Here is a 20,052-nt window from a genome sequence, read left to right as displayed (position 1 = left end):
GCCAGCCTGGTCTACAGAGTGAGTTCTAGGACAGCCAGGGTTACACAGAGAAACCCTGTCTGTCTCCAAAAACAAAAACAAAAACAAACAAACAAACAAAAAAACAATGATGAAAGTAAAAATTAAAAAATTCAGTTAGACATGAGTGTACACACGCCTTTAGTCCCATCACTCAGAAGGCAGAGGCTGGTGGATCTCTGTGAGTTCAAGGCCAGCCTGGTCTACATAGCAAGCTTCAAGACAGGACTACATAGAGAGATTTGGTCACAAACAAAACAAAACATTTTAAATTCAATAATAAAGGCCTATTTTAAGGAAGAAATCCAATGGACAGAAGTGGGGGGCCACAAATCTTCAATCGGTGGTGAGTTGTTTGTTGTTGTTTCTCAGAAATCCGCCTGTTTCTGCCTCCCAAGTGCTGGGATTAAAGGCGTGCGCCACCACTGCCCAGTTTATGCCTAGGTTTCCATTGCCGTCAAGTTTATATACCTCTCCCACTTCTCTGTATGCCCCAAACCTCACCTTTCAGAGCCTCCTGGACATACTTCTCCAAGTAGTACTTTCGGATCTGATCATCCTCTAGAGCCAGATCATCAATGCCATTGGCTGTGATGTAGATATCCCTGTCTCTGTAGTTCCTCCGGATCCACGCAAGGAGCTTGCGCACTCCCCAGGGTGTTACAGCCAGGCGGCTGGGCGAGCTCAGGCGGGTGATGTCCTGCAGGAACTGGACGTCCCTGTCTGCAACTGAGCGGTTGGTGTTCAGCTGCTTGTGTATCACGAACCTCGTAGTGAAGTGGTTCAGTGCGTAGAAGTCGACGGTGCCCTTCACCAGCCTGCTCTCCTTCGCGGTGAAGCGCGGCAGGACTGAGCTAGACAGCCCTCGCTGGTTTTTGGAGGCGATGTATTCCTTCATAGCGGATGGATAGTCGCCAGTCTTGAAGAGCGGATCTGCAAACCAGGCGATCTCAAACTGGAGGAAGCGCTCGGCTGCCTTCCGGTGTGAATCCACATAGGGGTTGGCAGGTTCTGCCCAGTCGCAATGTAAGGACAGTGACACAGCCCCATGCTGGACCGGCCTATACTGCCTATCATAGAGGTGCCAGACCTGGGCATGGGCGATCATCAGGTTGTGGGCTGCACGGTAGGTGTCATTACTCGTGCGGTTGTACATGTCACTCAGCCTGTTAGGCTCATTGATGGTGATCCAGAGCTTCACTAAGTCCCCCAGCTCCTGGAAGCACAACTCAGCGTAGTCCTGGAAGGCCTTGGCTGTGTTCATGTTTAGCCACCCCCCACTGCTCAGAAGTGGCAGGGGGAGGCCGAGATGGGAGTGGGTTGGGTGGTACAACGTCACCATGGGGAAGACGCCCAGCTTCAGTCCTTCGCTCACCACACACCTATAGTACCTTAACACTTGCCTGTTAACTTTAGACAGATTGCCAGTGGGAAGGATAGAGGTCCAGTCCAGAGCAAACTGGTAGTGGGTGACTTTCATTTTTGCCAACATTTCAACTCGTTTTTTGATGCTCACATAATCTGTGCACTGGAACGGTCTTGTTTTCAGCCTTACCCCTTCCACTCGGTAGAGCAATCTGTTGCCAGTGACATTCCACACATACAGGTGAGGATCGGTAAACTGAGGGGAGGAGACCGTAAACTCGGGCTGTGGGAGATAAAGGCACCCAGGTAAATCAAGTGTGGCTACCGGCATTTCCCAACCAGTCAGACTGGAAGAGCTGAGCCTCACTGAAGCCTCTTACTACAAGGTAAATGATAACTTTGCCCTTCACAATGGTCTCTGTAGCAGGGCAGTGGTGGCGCATGCCTTTAATCCCAGTACTTGGGAGGCAGAGGCAGGAGGATTTCTGAGCTTGCCACCAGCCTGGTTTACAGAGTGAGTTCCAGGACAGCCAGGGCTACACAGAGAAACCCTGTCTCGAAAAACAAACAAAAACATAATGGTCTCTGTATTCAGGATGTTTTGCTCGTAATATGGGAGAAAGGGCTATCCTTCTAGCCCCCAGAGTCTCCAGGGAGACTGGGAAATACTGGGAGGGAACCACACACAGGGAAGGAAGACCAGTTGTTTGAGAAAAGCCTAATAAGCCATTTTCCAGCTCACATGACCTAAAAATCCAGGTTATACCACATCTCCTGTAACAGTTCAAATGCGTCAGGAAATTGGCTTGGTGTCCTCAGTGGAAGGCAATATGGAAGGACGGATTCTCAGCCCTGTCATAAGCTGAAGATGGCACAGGTGAAATGCAATGAGGCTGTAAAGGAGTCACTGAGCACCACGCGCACTTAGAGGAGGCCGGCTGACAGGCCGTCCCTGACAGTGGTTAAGGGAGCAGGGTGAGAGCCCAGAGTAGCCGTGCATGCCTATCCTATAATCTCAGGAGGCTGAGATAGGAGGACTGCTAGTTTGAGGCCAGCCTGGGCTGGACAGCAGATCTCCTAACCCATCTCCTAACCAATTTAAAAAATGAAATGGAGGAAGAAGGCCTAAGAACATCACACTTTTGTGCAGTGTCTCTTCCGTGGTGTGTCTGTGAGCACAGCGCTTGCTCCACAGGAAGAATATAGAATGTTCTCTCTGTGCAAGGAGCTTCGGTTATGAGGGGGGAAGAGTGAACTGAGCCCAAATCCTGAAGGTTTATTGCCCTTTTGATTTCCCTGGCTTTCCACCTTGGAGAGTCATGGACTTTTTTTTTTTTTTTAAACTTTTTCTTTCATTTTTCTTTCTCCCTCTTTTTGGGGTAGGGGTGGGGGTGAGTGGTAGGTGGCTACAGCCCAGGCTAGCCCTAAACCTAATAAGTACCTAAGGATTACCTGGAACTCCTGCTTCTCTTTTGCCTTCTTCCCAAGCACTGGGGTTACAGGTATATGTCACTACCCCACTTAATGCAACACTGAGGATCAAACCCAGGCGCCCTGTGAGCTAGGCAGCCGCTGTACCAACTAAAGTACAGCCTCAGCCCCACATTTTCCTCTTTGAGTTTGGGCTACACAACCTTATACGGGGATGGTTGTGTGTCTCTCACTTCCCAGGTGCAATCTAAGGACGAGAGAGACAATCTGGGAAGCCCGTGTCTCAACTGGAAACCACTGTACAAAGGTAGGGTGACTTGGATTTAGCTCCAGACAGCCAGGGCTACACAGAGAAACCTTGTCTCAAAAAATAAGATAAAGTAGAAGGAAACAAAAGACTTAAAAACACTTCCAAATTCAAGATTAATTAGAGCAAGAAAAAATTCTGTACTTGTGCTAAAGCTCTTTCCCCACCCGGGAGTGAATTTAAATGCACCTGGAAAACTAATAATTAACCTTTGGTAAATATTTTCCCTCTAATTGCTTTTTCATGTGTCATCTTTCACAGTCTAATTACAAAGCCATATTACTGCCCCGTTGCCATCTGCCAACTGGTAATCTAGAACATTAAACTCAGAGAACATTGGTCACACGAGCTTGAAGTTTAGCCCATGTAAAATGAATGACCTGAGCTGTCTTCCCAGCCTAGACCAGCTCCAGTGTTTTGAAAAGTTCAGAGCATCCCAGTATTGTTGAAAAGATGTTTACAAAAGGGCATTTTGCCACAGAACAAGGCAGGATCAAACAAAATGCACTGTGGGTTACAACCCTCCAGAAAACACTAGCTGTAGACAATGCATGTGATTATCTGGGAGAGAGACCACATAAAGATGCATCCCCAAATGGAAGAGGGCCATTAGGAGGAAGATAAGGGATACAATGTGGAGGTAAAAAAAAAGACCAAAGTGTATCGTATACACATATAAACACACTATTCTGTATAATAAAAGCCAGTGGATTCTCTTGGTAGGCCTTTAATCCTAGCACTCAGGAGATCTCTGTGAGTTTGAGGCCAGCCTGGTCTACAAGAGAGAGTTCCAGGATAGCTAGGACTACACAGAGAAACCCTGTCTTGAAAAATCTAACCGAACAAATAGTGAATTCTGGTGGGGGAGATGACTCAGAGCTGGTAGCATTTACTCAGTAAGCTTAGAGACCTGAGTTCAATCCCTCAAACCCAAAAAAGGTAGAGGGAAATAGCTAACTCCACAGTTTGTCCTCTAACCTCTGCATGGACTGCAATATGCACCACACACACATACATGCACACACACACACACACACAGGGTTGGAGGCATGGCAATTAAGAACATTGAAATCTGTGTGGAAGGCACACACACACACACACACACACGCACACAAGCACACACATATCCCTAATCCCCTAGGACATCCAATGCACTCTTCTGGCCTCTGTGGTCACCAGACAGACAGACAGACATATATGCAGGCAAAGCATCTGTGATGGTTTGAATAAAAATGGTCTCCATAGGTTCATAGGGCTACCTCTCTAGCACCGTGTCTGCCTGCATGCTGCCATGCTTCTCACCATGTTGATGAGTTGTGAACCAGCCCCGGTTGAAGACCCCAGACTTGCTGTGCTCATGATGTTTCTTCACAGCAACAAAACAATGGCTAAGATATCCTTACACGTAACACTTGTAAATACATACTGTATACTATCTCCCCTGGTGTGTGGTTAATTCAGAAGTAGCCACTTACCTTAAGAACAGACTCAGTGACTCCCCAGGAGAAATCACAGGGAAACCGACCCTTCATGTCTGGCGTGGACTCTTTCAAGGGGAAGCCGTTGTCTTGTATGATCTGTTTGTAGTAATGAGCCGAGGACTTGGGTTTCCTCTCTTTCTGCTCACTGTTAAAGTCCACATAAAACAGCCCTCGTCGGGTCGTATAGGCATCCTGCCACTCAAAGCCATCCAGGAGAGTCCAGGCCGTATAACCAAACACGTGGATTTCATCAAACTTTATTGCTGCACAGAGAAAAGGAAGCAGGGATTTTCAGAGGACTGAACATTCTAGTTCGTTTACAAAGTGCCAGGACACAGCACATAACAAAAGTAACTCTTTTCCTAAATAGCAGGCATTTTAAGTCAAACCACGAGTTATTGATTTGGGGCCAGCCAAATAGCTGCATCTGTAAAGGCTTCATCTATTATGAAGCTTGACAAAGTTGAGTCAGAGGCCTGCATGGTGGAAGGGGACCAAGTGTCAAAAGTTGTCATCTGACTTCCACATATGCCCTACACTCAAAAGAAATAAACAGCACGCACTCCCTGCCCTGTTGAGTGATAGTTGGAAGATCTCATTAAAACATTCTTCCTGATAGTTAAACGTTTTTAATCACATTGTTTAGCAGGGTATGGCGGATGGTATATGCCTTTAATTTCAACACTCAGGAAGCAGAGGTAGGCAGATCTCTGAGTTCAAGTTTGGCTTGGTCAACATAATGAGTTCCGGGTCATCCAGAGCTACATAGTGTGACCCTGTCTCAAAAATTTAAAAAGTGGAGTGAGGTGATATTAAGTGTGCAGATCTGTGTCCTGGGGCACGGCAGTTCCAGAGCCTTTTGGGATATAGATGTTGACTGGCGACCTAGAGTTTCTCATTCCGAGTTTGGGCTAGTTCCTGTCTGTGTACTACTGTCTGTTCTGTGAAATTGTTCTCCGGGGACTGAAAATACCAGCTCTTAGGACGTCACAGCAAATGCAGGCGGAAGGCATGGAAGTGGTGTGAGAGGTGGCTGGGCTGAAGGGCAACAGGCTCAGGGCCAGGTCCTGCTGCATCTTGGGGCAGGAGCTGTTGGGGAAGGTGCAGAGCCTCAGTTACCTCATCTGCAAAGGAAAATATCGGGAAGGATGTTCTCTAAGGGCTTTCTCAGCTTCCAAACTCTGACTGGGAGCCAGGTGTAGCAGTGTACGACTTTGATCCCAGCACTCTGCAGGCAGAGGCAGGCAGATCTCTGTGAGTTCAAGGCCAACCTGGTCTACAGTAAAAACTGAAATTAGCCCTGAATCATTTTAAAATTTTTATTATTTTAATTTTATTTCCCATGCAGGATTGCTTTTTGCCTGCATGTTTATCTGTGAGCTCTCTCTGTGCCTGTATCCAGGGAGGCCTGATAAAACGTATTCAGTAAACTTCAGTTACAGACAGTCGTAAGCTGCCATGTGGGTGGTTAGAGTTAATGTGTCAGGAATTGAATCTGGGACCACTGTAAGCGCAGGTGGTGCTCGGTGCTCTCAACTGCTGAGCCATCCTATCCCCCACTTGAACCATTTTTCTTAAAACAAACAAACAATAACAACAGCAACACCCTTTTATTCTCCTCAGAGAAATGCCTCATCACTGCATTTTGCCGTCTAATTATCATTAACATTGTTTTTCTAAAAGGTAGAAAATCCGGGGGCTGGAGAGATGGCTCAGTGGTGAAGAGCACTGTCTGCTCTTTCAGGGGGCTTGAGATCCTCAGCCACTACGTGGTGGTAGCTTGCAACCATCTATAATGAGATTTGATAGCTGTGCAGTGGTGGTGCATGCCTTTAATCCCAGCACTCAGGAGGCAGAGGCAGGCGGATTTCTGAGTTCGAGGCCAGCCTGGTCTACAAAGTGAGTGCCAGGACAGCCAGGGCTATACAGAGAAACCCTGTCTTGAAAGACCAAAAAAAAAAAAATTTTTTTTTCAAAATGACAAATGTGTCTCAGCAAGTTGTGGTTCTGTTTTCCCAGTGGTGTGGTGTTATGAAGAAGGGTGGAACAGGTAAGCCCCTTTGTCCAAGTGAAAGACACTTGACCCAAGGGCCTGTATATAGTATATTGTATGAGCCACCCTTCCTTCGGGTTCATGTAGTTGGGTGTGGCTGTGTTCTAAGCTGTTCCTTTTTGCAGAGCCAGGTGGGTGGGGAGACTGGGAGAGGGACTTGCTCTTTCTAAAATCTCCTCCTGAAATATCTTTCCTGCAGGAGATGGGATTTCTCTCTACAGTTAGGACTTATTTATTTAAGTTACAGTTTATGTATTGTGGTGAAGGAAGTGTGTGTGGGGGGTGACCATGTGTGTGTGTGTGTGTGTGTGTGTGTGTGGTGGATGTATGTGTCTGTGTAAATGCATATGTGTGGTGAGTGTGTGTGTATGTGTGGTGCATGTGTTTGTGTGTGTGGCACATGTGTGTGTATGTATGATGCCTCTGTGTGGATGAATGCATGTCTCAGCGCATGTGTGAGGCCATCTTGCTGAAGTCACTTCCGTCTTTCCATCATGTGAGCCCCAGGATTGAACTCAGGGTCTGGCTTGTGGCAAGTGCCTTTCCTGGCTGAGCCATCTCACCAGTCCTGCACCCACCTGTTTTATTCGGGTGCTGGGGGTCAAACTCAGAACCTCTTGCTTGCATAGCAAGTACTTTGCCCACCGAGTCATCTCCCCAGCCTTAGGACTTCTCAAGGGAACTGCACAGCTGGAGAAAGATCCAGAGGAGTCAGGTAGAAGGGAGCCCAGCTCTGATGGGGACACAGCATGAGCTATGACCTCATGGTTGCCATCAGCCTGTAGGTGTCACTGCCTGAGTAGTGAACGAGGTGACCTTGGGGAGACAGGAATCTCCAAGAGCAGAAGCGGCTCAGCTTTGTCTTAGACCTTTCTTTGTTCACACATGTCGAGATGAAAGAATCATGATTCCAATAAATCACCCTTGATGAAAAACTTTAAACATATCTCCACAGGGAGAAGTAGTTCAAAGCTAACCTGGGTTACATGGAACCCTTTCCCTCACAAAACACATTTCAGTCAACAGTGAACAATACAAAACCCAACAGCAATAATCAACCAACCAACCAACCAACCAACAAAGGACAAATCCTGAGGGGTGATCAGAGAAATAGCTCAGCACTTACCAAAGCTTGCCTCTCTTCCTGACCCTGAATTTGGTCCCTAGCACGAGCATCAGTGGCTCACAACTGCCCGAAACGCCAGCTGCAGGTTACCAGGTGCATTATTGTGTCCCCTAAGAGCGATGACACACACGAAACATACACTCACACAAGCAAACACACACACACACACACTTTTTTTTAATTGAGCCAAAGCATAGCCAACCTTGAAGAACCTGGTTTAGGAAATTCTTCATCATGTAGATGGCCGTGGTGTCCTCTGTCTTTATATAGCTATCTGTGAACCAGCCGTTCTCCGAAATCAAGATTTGAGGGTCATCGTATTCCAGTTTAATCCAGTTCAGCACCTGCCTTAAGTTGAGTGATACATTTTGTCCCATTTTCACCACCGTGTTTGAGGGCCTGAAGTTGTTGGGCCCGAAGGAAAAGGCAAAGAAGTCAGCCGTGCCCTTCACCTCCTCCTTCTCTGCCTCAGAGAACTCGGGGATCATGGCTCCCGTCTTCATGAACTCAGGGTAGTCGCCGTCCCCGTGGATGGGGTTGGCGAACCATCCGAGCACAGAGGACATGGAGTGCTGGCAGTTGATCACGTCCTCCATGTTGTCTGTTCTGTTTGGCTCTATCCAATGGGACCCCAAGGTGATGGAGAGCCGACCCTTCTGATGGGGGCGGAAGTTTTTGTCGTAGTTATGCCACACTTTCGAATGTGCCTGGTGGGAAAGAAAATATCATCGGTCTTCACTGTGTTTAATCCCTGAGGTCGTAACATGATTAGTAAATCCTGAACAATTGAAAAAAAAACGTGATTACATTTACTTATGTGTGTGTGTGTGTGTGTGCGCGCGTGCGCGCGCGCGCGCGCGCGTGTGTTTGCATGCGCATGCCAAGACAAACATATTCGGGCTAGAACTGGTTTTCTCCTTCCACCGTGTGGTTCCTAGAAGAACAAACTGAGGTCATCAGATTTGGCAGCAAGCGCATTTACCCACTGAGCCATTTGGATGGCCCCAACACCCAGGTTTGTGTGTGTGTGTGTGTGTGTGTTTTCATGAGTTCTGCAGATTAAATTTAAGTCCTCATGTTGTGTGGCAAGCACTCTGCTGACCAAGCTATCTCCTCAGCCCCCCTCCCTTTGGTCCTGATGTAGAAGTCAAGGACAGCGTCCGCTGCATATTCTGTAAAAGGGTAACTGACCACCACTGGCGTGGTGATGATAAGATTCATTAACGCTGTAAAAGACTTCAAAACAACCCCTGCCCTAGGTTAAGCTTTACTTCAGTCTCAGCTGCTATTGTTGCGATTATTTTACATTTCCAGGTGTGGCCTCTTAGAGCAGAACCTGTAGTTATTGTCTGAGCACTTAATATCTGGCTCATCCTGCCCGCAAGTGGCTGAAACATCGGCTTATTACCAGGCTCTAAGGAAGGTCTTTCTTGGAAAGACAAGAATGAGGTGTTTGAAAGAGAAACACGGGAAATTAAAAAAATAAAACAAGCCGGTCTTGGCGGTGCAAGCCTTTAATCCCAGCACTTGAGAGGCAGAGGCAGGCGGATTTCTGAGTTCGAGGCCAGCCGCGTCTACAAAGCGAGTTCCAGGACAGCCAGGGCTATACAGAGAAACCCTGCCTTGATACCCCCCCCCCCAAAAAAAAAAAAAAGAAAAAAGAAAGAAAGAAAGAAAATACCTAAAATCCAGAAGTGTGGTCCAGTGAGCCGTGAGCTAAAGGAGAAGGAACCCAAAGAGACTCAATGCAGGTTCTAGACAGGAAGTGCTCAAAGCTGCTTCTATATTCTGGCCCTCGTGAGCATCATGGCCACTGTGCTTCTCCACCGGATTTGACTTGCTTCTTCTGAGACAGGGTCTGTCTCATATAGCCAGAGGTTGGCTTAGAACTTGATATATAGCAGAGGGTTATGACCTTGAACTTCTGATCCTCTGGCCTTTACCTTCAGAGTGCCAGGATCACCTTGCTTGGTTTGTGGGATGCTGGGGGTTGATCTGAGGGCTTTCTGTTCATGGGTGTTTTGCCTGCGTGTCTGTCTGTGGGAGAATGCCAGATTCCCCTGGAACTGTAGTTACAGACAGGTGTGAGCTGCTGTGTGGGTGCTGGGAATTGAAACTGAGTTCTCTGGAAGAGTAGCCAGCACTCCTAAGTACTGAGCCACCTCTCCAGCCGCATCCTAGGGAACTTTTCTAGAGGAAGACATTTTGAGGTATTACCTCAGCATCTCACTCAGCAGCCCCGCTCTCTATTTCCATTGCAGGATCCTGGAACAATTTAGCACCAAAATGTCCAAATCATACCAAGATTTCCTTTCTTTTGAGACAAGGACTCTCGATGTACCCCAGGCTAGCCTCCAAACCACAGTCCTCCTATTCCAAGCTCCCAAGTACTGGAGTTACAGGTATGGACTGCCATATGCAATTTCAGGGATCAATTTAATTTTTTTATTAGATATTTTCTTCATTTACATTTCAAATGCTATCCCCAAAGCCCTGATACCCTCCCCCCACCCTGTTCCCCAACCCACCCACTCCTGCTTCCTGACCCTGGCATTCCCCTGTACTGGGGCATATAATCTTTGAAAGACCAAGGGTCTCTCCTCCTATTGATGGCCAACTAGGTCATCCTCTGCTACATATGCAACTAAAGACACAGCTCTGGGGGTACTGGTTAGTTCATCTTTTTTTTTTTAAAAAAAGATTTATTTATTTATTATATGTAAGTACACTGTAGCTGTCTTCAGACACTCCAGAAGAGGGCGCCAGATCTCGTTATGGATGGTTGTGAGCCACCATGTGGTTGCTGGGATTTGAACTCTGGACCTTCGGAAGAGCAGTTGGGTGCTCTTACCCACTGAGCCATCTCACCAGCCCCTAGTTCATCTTTTTGTTCCTCCTATAGGGTTGCAGACCCCTTCAGCTCCTTGGGTAATTTAATTTTTATGTCACTTAATTAGTTCATTTGAGACAGAGTTTTACTATGTAGCTTTGGCTGTCCCAGAGCTCACTATGTAGACTGTGCTGGCCTTGGATTCACAGGGATCAGCCTGCCTCTGCTGCCACTGGAATTAATGGCATGTGACACCCAGCCCAAGGATCTTTTTTTGTTTTGTTTTTGTTTTGTGTTTTGTTTTTTGTTTTTGTTTTTTTTGAGACAGGGTTTCTCTGTGTAGCCCTGGCTGTCCTGGAACTCATTCTGTAGACCAGGCTGGCCTTGAACTCAGAAATCCAGAAATCTAAATGCCTCTGCCTCCCAAGTGCTGGGATTAAAGCCTGAGCCCAAGGATCTTACTGCTGCTTTCATCTCAGAGAAGTGCTCGAGCCTCCAGGCAGAGGTTGTGTCTCTACGAGAAGCCAGCAGAGACCAAAGCAGGCTGCCTGCCTTAAATGGTCCCATCCACCGTCTCTCTGAGTTCATTGATGCATCTGCCTTTTGTGTCTGGAAAATGCTGTTTATTCTCTTTAAACTGTCTACAAATTCCCTGGCTTCCTCATCTGCAGAGATCCCTGACTTCTGAGCTGGGGAGGGCATGTACCATAAAGTCATCCCATTCCGGACGGAGCACTCCAAAGTCTGCCACTCTCTACCTTGTCGAGTTGTGTCTCTGCGTTAGTTACCATGAACCCTCAGAGACTCACCTGCACAAGATCAAACCAGACATGGAGGAGAGGGAGTGGAGGCAAAAGTCCCATCCCTGGTGAAGAAGCAATTCGCAAATAACAAATGCTAAGAGGAGGGAAACCTTGGAGTGGCACTGAGCCAACTCTTGGTTTTTGCACTGCAGGCTTTTTAGTGGATTGTTTTGTTTCTGTTTTTTTTTTTTTTTCTAAGATAGGAAAAGAACAAGAATGGAGATGCCTCCCCTCTCAGATGGGGAAGAAATATTAAAATATACTATCAAAGTGAAATTATCAAAGAATAGAAGAACGGAAGCCCTTTCTTCCTGAGCTCCTCTGAGGCTGGAATCACTGGGGGAAGCTTTGAGGGGTGCTTTCTTTATAGCTGTGAATCATAGACCCACCGGGAGACATTCCCGGCTTACTGTAGTTACTCAGCCCCTGGACAAGTCTAGTGTTTTTTATCCTTAGACAGCAGAGCCATCAGTGACTCCCTTCAGGATTGTACACAGCAGATGTGGACACTAAAGAGCACCACACAAGCATGGCGGTTGAGCCATAAGTGAGTCACCTCATTCACAGGATTGCCGACAGTGTGGTAGATGAGTGTGTGACCCACCTTGAACAGGAATTAACCAGAGCCAAGAGTGGTGGCAGAGACCTGCAATCCCAGCACTTGGGAGCTAGAGGCAGGAGGATCAGGAATCCTAGGTTGGCCTGGGCTAACATGAAGTAAGGAACCAATTCCTGAAAGGTTTCTCCTGATCTCACATGTGCATTGTAGTATACACACTCCCCTCTCCCGATAAAGGAATGAATGAAAGGATAGATACATAAATAAATGGTTTTAGAAAGCTAACAGAAATTAACCAGCCAGATAGGGAAGAACATGGAGGTGAGTGTCTTCAAAATAGCTCTCTATTGACTCAGTGATTAGAGGAAAGATGCCTTCAGTTGTGATAAATTCTTGGTCACATCAGCATTAAAATAGGAATCGGGGTGGCTTAGAAGGCAATAGGTTTGCACTTTTGCAACCCATTTGCAATCTGGGTTTCTAGGTGCACGTGCAGCCGTAGCCCAAGGTGACCTTCGTGCTTCCCCTGTCTCTTGCCCTGTCCTTGCTGTTTGCATAGGCTATCACGTTATCTCAGGTTATCTTTGCTCTGGACTAAAGGCAAAGATGCTTCTTGTTACAGAACATGGGGGCGGCCCTCTCTGTGTACTTATGGTTATGATTTGACTCTGAGGCCAAATAACAGGGAAAAAGTTTTGCCCTGAGATGGTCCGTTTGACCCAGAATCTTACAGATGTGTGGATGACTGATACTCAGAAGGATCTGCTGGGACAGCGAAAAGAGACTGCAGCCAGGACCCCGCCACCTTGCATAATGTATGGTTTCCCAAGGTTACTTTCTATCTTGTCCAAAGCCATCTTCCTTTGGAATGACTGATTAAAGGGTGTGTCAACCTTTGTTCTTTAGACTCCTTGGCTTGACAAGAACCTCGCTGCCTTCTCCTTTTGAATCAGCTCTTGGGACTCAATACCCTTGAGGAACAGTAAGGGTCCCAACCTCTCATCCTTACTCAGGTCCCTCCCGTGTCCAACAGGCTTATTGCTTTGAGTCCCTCAGAAGCCCAGACTAAAGGGTGGACAAACTTGAAGGGTGATAGGAAGCAAGTAAGATCATTAAAACAGAGATGAAGAAGTTAGGGGTCAGGATGACACGGAGAGACAGTGGTGCAGAGGTTGGCTTGACGGCAAGTGATGGTGTTTGAGAACACCAAGGGACCAGTGACCATTTGAAAAGTTAATTTTCTACCTGTTGGAGATGCTGGAGGGGGGCAGAATGGGAGGGAGGAGGTGGGGGATGGATAGGTATGATCAGGATAGTTTGTCTGCAGGCATGAAACTGAAGAATTAAATAAAAGACATTCATTTTTCCAGGGACACAGGTGAGATTGTTGCATTCCTTTAATCCCAGCACTTGGGAGGGAAAGACTGGTGGATCTCTGTGAGTTCAAGGCCAGCCTCGTCTATGTAGAGAGTTCCAGGTGAGCCAGACCTATATAGTGTGACCCTGTCACAAAATACCACTACTACTGAAAAGTTGATTTTCCAAATCTGACAGATTTTAGTCACATACATATTGGTTAAAATATCATCTTGTTATTTGTAAGTTTGTTGGTTGTTTAAGCTATTGATTGAGTAGAGAACAAAATAAAAAACTTATATTTTACTTTAAAATATCCTAGTCACCATCCATGGTAGCACACAGTTGTAATCTCAGCTCTCTGCAGGCTTGAGGCAGGGGCATGGATGTAAATTTGAGGCCAGTTTGGGCTACATAATGAGTTCTGGCTTGGTCTGGCTATGTATTGAGGTCCTAGCCAAAGGAACCAAAGAACAAGCAAGCAAACAAAAGTCTCCATAACATAACAAAATGTTTTCATATTTTTGTGTCCCCGTCTACTTTTAGGAAGGTATTGACGTCAGTTGAAACATTTTCCATGGTGTAGTCTTGATAATTGTCCTAAGACTGATTGAGGACATATGACTTCCGTGGTCAGCACTGTATGTTGATAGAAATCAGCTTGTTTTGCTTAAGGTTTGTTTTTTTTAACCTGTCATAAGTAAGGCTGTAGTAACTGGCTTTGTATTTGTAGCTTTTAATTTATTTGAATTCTTTTCTGTCAGTAACAAGAACACATTGACTATTTTTAATTTTAAAAAGTTACATGTAGCAGGGCAGTGGTGGCACACACCTTTAGTTTTAGCACTCATGAGCCAGAAACAGGTGGATTTCTGAGTTCGAGGCCAGCCTGGTCTACAGAGTGAGTTCCAGGCCAGCCTGGTCTACAGAGTGAGTTCCGGGACGGCCAGGGCTGCATAAAGAACCCTTACTGAATCCCCTCCCCGCCCCAAAAGGCACATTTATTGGAATTAGAGAGATGGCTCAGAGGTTAAGTGCACCCACTGCCTGTTCTTCCAAAGGACTCAGATTTGATTCCCAGCACCCGTTATACATCCACATACATTCATAGACATCTACAACTTCACTTCAGGGGATCTGATCTTCTGGCACCAGACAGGCACGTGGTATATAGATATCCATGCAGGTAAAATACCAAATACATATAAAGTAAAATGAAAAAAAGGCATTTATGTATATGTGTATGTATGTATACATGTGTGTGTGTATGTATGTGTGTGCAAGTACACTTGTGTGTGTAGGTGCCTAAGTGTGTGCATGCATAAGCACATGGATCAGAGTGTGTGCATGCATAAGCACATGGATCAGAATGTGTGTATAAGCACATGGATCAGAGTGTGTGTATAAGCACATAGATCAGAGTGTGTGTATAAGCACATGGATCAGAGTGTGTGTATAAGCACATGGATCAGAGTGTGTGCATGCATAAGTACATGGATCAGAGTGTGTGCATGCGTAAGCACATGGATCAGAGTGTGTGCATGCATAAGTACATGGATCAGAGTGTGTGCATGCGTAAGCACATGGATCAGAGTGTGTGCATGCATAAGTACATGGATCAGAGTGTGTGCATGCATAAGCACATGGATCAGAGTGTGTGCATGCATAAGTACATGGATCAGAGTGTGTGCATGCATAAGCACATGGATCAGAGTGTGTGCATGCATAAGCACATGGATCAGAGTGTGTGCATGCATAAGCACATGGATCAGAGTGTGTGCATGCATAAGCACATGGATCAGAATGTGTGTATAAGCACATGGATCAGAATGTGTGTATAAGCACATGGATCAGAGTGTGTGTATAAGCACATGGATCAGAGTGTGTGTATAAGCACATGGATCAGAGTGTGTGTATAAGCACATGGATCAGAGTGTGTGTATAAGCACATGGATCAGAGTGTGTGCATGCATAAGTACATGGATCAGAGTGTGTGCATGCATAAGTACATGGATCAGAGTGTGTGCATGCATAAGTACATGGATCAGAGTGTGTGCATGCATAAGCACATGGATCAGAGTGTGTGCATGCATAAGCACATGGATCAGAGTGTGTGCATGCATAAGTACATGGATCAGAGTGTGTGCATGCATAAGCACATGGATCAGAGTGTGTGCATGCATAAGTACATGGATCAGAGTGTGTGCATGCATAAGCACATGGATCAGAGTGTGTGCATGCATAAGTACATGGATCAGAGTGTGTGCATGCGTAAGCACATGGATCAGAGTGTGTGCATGCGTAAGCACATGGATCAGAGGACAACTTCTGCAGCCCATTCTCTTCTCCTATGGTTTGGGTCCTGAGGACTGAACTCAGGTCATCAGGCTTAGTGAAAATGCCTTTACTCACTGAGCCCTGGATAGCGTATTTCTAAGAATGGCTTGAACGCCTCCCACCACAACCACATGCACATTTGTGGAAGACATGCACCTTGATCTTCATGTGGGTCCCCTAACAACTGGAGTGAGGGTTGTCTTTGACTCTGTTACCTGACATTGGGTCCAGTTCCCTCTGGACTGCCTGGTTGGGCCTCAGTGGGAGAGGATGTGCTTAGTTAGTCCTGCTGGGACTAGATGTCCCAGGATGGGGTGGTACCTAAGTGGGGGTGGGGGCTTCCCCTTCTCTGAGGGGAGGGGGTAGCAGGGGAAAGTAGGGTGAGAGAGAGAGAGAGAGAGAGAGAGAGAGAGAGAGAGAGAGAGAGAGAGAGAGAGAATTGCTTTGAGTATTCCCAAATCACTTGCCACACATTTTGCTCATTGGTTTGAGCATTCTTTGACCACTTGCTGCCAAACCTTGACAGCTCTGTTTGCAGAGAACTTATCCTTGAGCATGATGTGAACATGTCCCTCACTTACATCCTCCTGTTGGGGAAATGACCCTGGTTTTGAATGAAAGAGATCTGGGCTCTGCTTCTGCTTCTGCTGTTACTGAGGCTTATGACCTTGGCCAACGGTTTCTCTCTTATCCCTCAGGATAGTGAGCTGGAATTAAACACCCGGAGAACTACCTCGAAGCAGACAGAGGGCTGTAGATAGCCCAAAGTTGGTTGAGGGCTTTCCCTGGAATTCAAGAAACCCTCGAATCAACCCTCCACAGGCATACACCCGTGTGCTGGCACGTCTAGAATCCCAACAGCACTCAGGAGGAGGAGGAAGAGGAGGAGGAGGAGGAGGAGGAGTCTGTAGGATCTGAAACTTAATATCAACTTTGTCTACATAGTGAGTTCCAGGCCAGGCTAGAACTCTTGGTCAAAACAAACAAACCAGCCGGGCGTGGTGGTGCATGCCTTTAATCCCAGCACTCGGGAGGCAGAGGCAGGCGGATTTCTGAGTTCGAGGCCAGCCTGGTCTACAGAGTGAGTTCCAGGACAGTCAGGACTATACAGAGAAAAACCAAAAAAAAAAAAAAAAAAAAAAAAGGAAAAAACAAACAAACAAACAAACCAGGAAAGAACAAGGAGGAAATAACTCCCTGGTTACCACTGAGTGCTGTGATTACAGGTATGTGGCACTATGGCCACGCCTAGCAATTCTACCATCCTGGGAGGACAGTACCACTTTTCTTATTCTGCATCCATGTGTTTCTGGAATTCGGAACTCTTTAGAAAGCTCATAGAGGACCTGCCGGCAAATCCTCCCACCCCAAATTGGAAAGCCACATGTTTGTCCAAGTGCCTAGCACAGCACGTGCTGATGGGGAAATCCCTGTGCCTCTTTCCTAGAACCAGTAATGCTGGCATTGGACATTTTCCTTAGTGGTGGCAGAGGCTGCATGAATCCCTCCGGGCACCGGCATTGATTCTTCCCTGGAAGATGAAGGTCTTTACACTACCATCAATGTCAGGCATGATGAAGGACAGGGATGTGGTGCCTGCACAGCGCCACCTCAAATGAGGAAAAGTGCAGGTTCCTAGGGGCAACTGACTTTCACCAGCACATAAAATAGTGGTGACATTCAGAACAGGGGAAACGTAATAATATAAATAACAAGAACACATTTCTAGCACCAAATGTTCCAGGTGTCTCATTCCTGCATGCTTTCTTATTCATTCATTCATTCAATTCTCTCTCTCTCTCTGTCTCTCTCTCTCTCTCTGTATGTGTGCACATGTTTTACGTATGTGAGAGCCCGGCTGTGTGTGAGTTCATGTGTGTGTGTGTCTCAGAGGTCACAGATATGACTTGCTGGCCAGCTTGCTCTGACAGTCCCTTGTTTCTCTCTTCACTTGGGTTCTGGAGATCTGAACCCCAGTCCTTCTGCTCCTTATGTTTCTGTAGCAAGTGCTTTAACCATTTAGCTGTCTTCCTGCCCCTGCTCTCCCATTTAAACTCAATTTAAGTCCTATGAAGCAGGCACTGTCACCCCTATTTTAGGGGCCAGGAAAACGGGGGATGGAGAAATTAGGTACCCTGTCTCATTCACTGAATGAATCAAGCCTAGGCTGTCTTGCTTCAGTTCTTGGCTGTTGCCTAACTTTAGAGAAATATTTGTTTTGTTTTGTTGTGAAAGGGTCTCTTCATATAGCTTTGGCTGGCCTGGAACTCACAGAGATCCAACTCCTTTTGCCTCTTGGTTCTGGGACTAATTGCATGCCCCACCTTGCCTGACAATGAATATTTATTTTTAGAATGTAAGGCACCATTGTAGACATTTAGAGAAAAGGTGAGCAGCCCAGGCCTCGCCTTCAGGGCAGCTCTGGCAGCTAACAGAAATAAGTATCACAGTAGGATATCTACTCTAGCATCTTTCCAGTGTGTTTGAAGAACCGAATCAAACTGAGGACCGAGGGCTAGAGATGTGCTCAGTGGCTACAGTGCTTGCCTTGCTTGAACAAAGGCCTGGGATTGGTCTCTAATTCTACACAACCCAGTATGGGGGACCACACCTGTAATCTCAGCATGGGGATTAAAGTTCAAGGTCAGTATTGGCTACAAGGTGAGTTCCAAGAAATTGGGGAACAGTAGACATGTCTTAAATGGAAAAACAAACAAACAAACCAACAAACAGTGGTGGCTAGTTATATGCTTGGCTCATGGGAAATGACACTGTTAGGAGGTGTGGCCTTGGAGGAAGTTGGTCACTGTGGGGGTGGGCTTTGAGGTCCTATACTCAATCTCTGCCCAGTGTGGGATAGTTTCCTTTTGTCTCTACCTTTGGATCAGTCAGCTACTTCTAGAGCACCGTGTCTGCCTAGAGGTTGCCATGCTTCCCACCATGATGTTAATGAACTGAACCTCTGAAACTGTAAGCCAGCCCCAATGAAATGTATTCCTTTATAAAAGTTGCCTTGGTCATGGTGTCTCTTCACAGCAATAAAACCCTAACTAAGATGCAAACAAACAAATAAACAAAAAAAAACAAATAAATATATGGCTAGATAGATAGATAGACAGATAAGTGAGTGACTGACTGACTGAATGAATGAGTGAAAGAATGAATGAGTGAGTGAATGAAGCCAGCTGTGGTGGCATACACCTTTCACCCCAACACTCTGTCAGCAAAGTCTCCATTAGTTTGAGGCCAGCCTGGTCTACAGTAGTGTGAGACCTTGTCTTTAAATAAATAAATAAATCCCATACTAAAATAAAAGTAACAAATTAAATGTACAAAACCTTGGGCATTGACCAAGCTGCTATGTTTTGGGTATGAGACCAAGGGGTAAAGAGACAAGAGACCGGTGTCTCTAACTCATTGTGTTTCAGTACAGTTTGGTTCACCAATAAAATGTATTGTACTTATAGTTTGAAAAAGTCCAGAGAGGACCCTTGGCAGCTCTCAGAGACTGAGCTACCAACCAAAGTGCATACTTGGGCTAGATCATAGGGCTACCTTGTCTGGCTGCAGTGGGAGACACTGCACCTAACCCTGAAGAGACTTGATATGCCAGGGTGGGAGGTATGGTGGGGAGATACAGGTGGGAGGGCCCACTCTTTCAGGAGAAGGGGAGAGGGGATGGGGGAGGGACTCTGGGAGGGGGGCAGTGTTTGGGATGTAAATAAATAAATAAATAAATAAATATTTTAAAAAATTAAAAGAAAAGAAAGAAAGAAAAAGTCCAGAGAAGGCCGGGCGTGGTGGTGCACGCCTTTAATCCCAACACTCAGGAGGCAGAGGCAGGCGGATTTCTGAGTTCGAGGCCAGCCTGGTCTACAGAGTGAGTTCCAGGACAGCCAGGGCTATACAGAGAAACCCTGTCTCGAAAAACCAAAAAAAAAAAAAAAAAAAAAAAAAAAAAAGTCCAGAGAACCAGGCTTAGGGCCTACACATGTAATCCCAGCAGGATCACCCGGGAGGATCTTCTCTTAGAGGGCAGCTTGGCTTAGCAAGTCCCTATTTTAAAAGATAAATACATAAGAATTTTAAAAGTCAAGAGAACAGTTAGAAACAGTTTCCGTTAGGGAGTCGGAATGACTGTTCTATGTCATTGTTCCTGCAGATTTCCCAAACTTCTACAAATCTCAAGAGGAAAAAAAATATGTACTGAATGTAAATATTAAGCTCAATTATTCTGGATTCTATTGCGCATGGGAAGAGTTTTATACCCAGTGATACCATGTTGGTGTTCAACCTATGGCAAAAGGGGGAGGCTTTGACGCACACTGGATTAACATGAAAGCGGATCAGGTAACAGTAAACGCTGGCCTCTATTTAAGATTTAGG

The 20,052-nt window shown here is 46.2% G+C and overlaps 1 protein-coding gene across 1 annotated transcript in view; it reads right to left on the bottom strand.

The window, feature by feature from the left end:
• Window positions 1–20,052, bottom strand: part of Klb (klotho beta) — a 38,350-nt gene that overhangs the window by 3,029 nt on the left and 15,269 nt on the right. The window contains exons 2-4 of the mRNA XM_021162758.2: window positions 7,984–8,488; window positions 4,597–4,865; window positions 523–1,666 (exon numbers count right to left, since the gene is read on the bottom strand). Coding sequence (XP_021018417.1) covers window positions 523–1,666; window positions 4,597–4,865; window positions 7,984–8,488 — 1,918 coding nt within the window. The remainder of the gene's footprint in view (window positions 1–522; window positions 1,667–4,596; window positions 4,866–7,983; window positions 8,489–20,052) is intronic.

Source organism: Mus caroli, unplaced genomic scaffold, assembly GCF_978045245.1.
Source record: "Mus caroli unplaced genomic scaffold, Mus_caroli_1 scaffold_4, whole genome shotgun sequence".
Taxonomy (NCBI): domain Eukaryota; kingdom Metazoa; phylum Chordata; class Mammalia; order Rodentia; family Muridae; genus Mus; species Mus caroli.
Note: the sequence above shows the minus strand (reverse complement) of the source record. Positions and strands in the feature narration are given on the sequence as shown.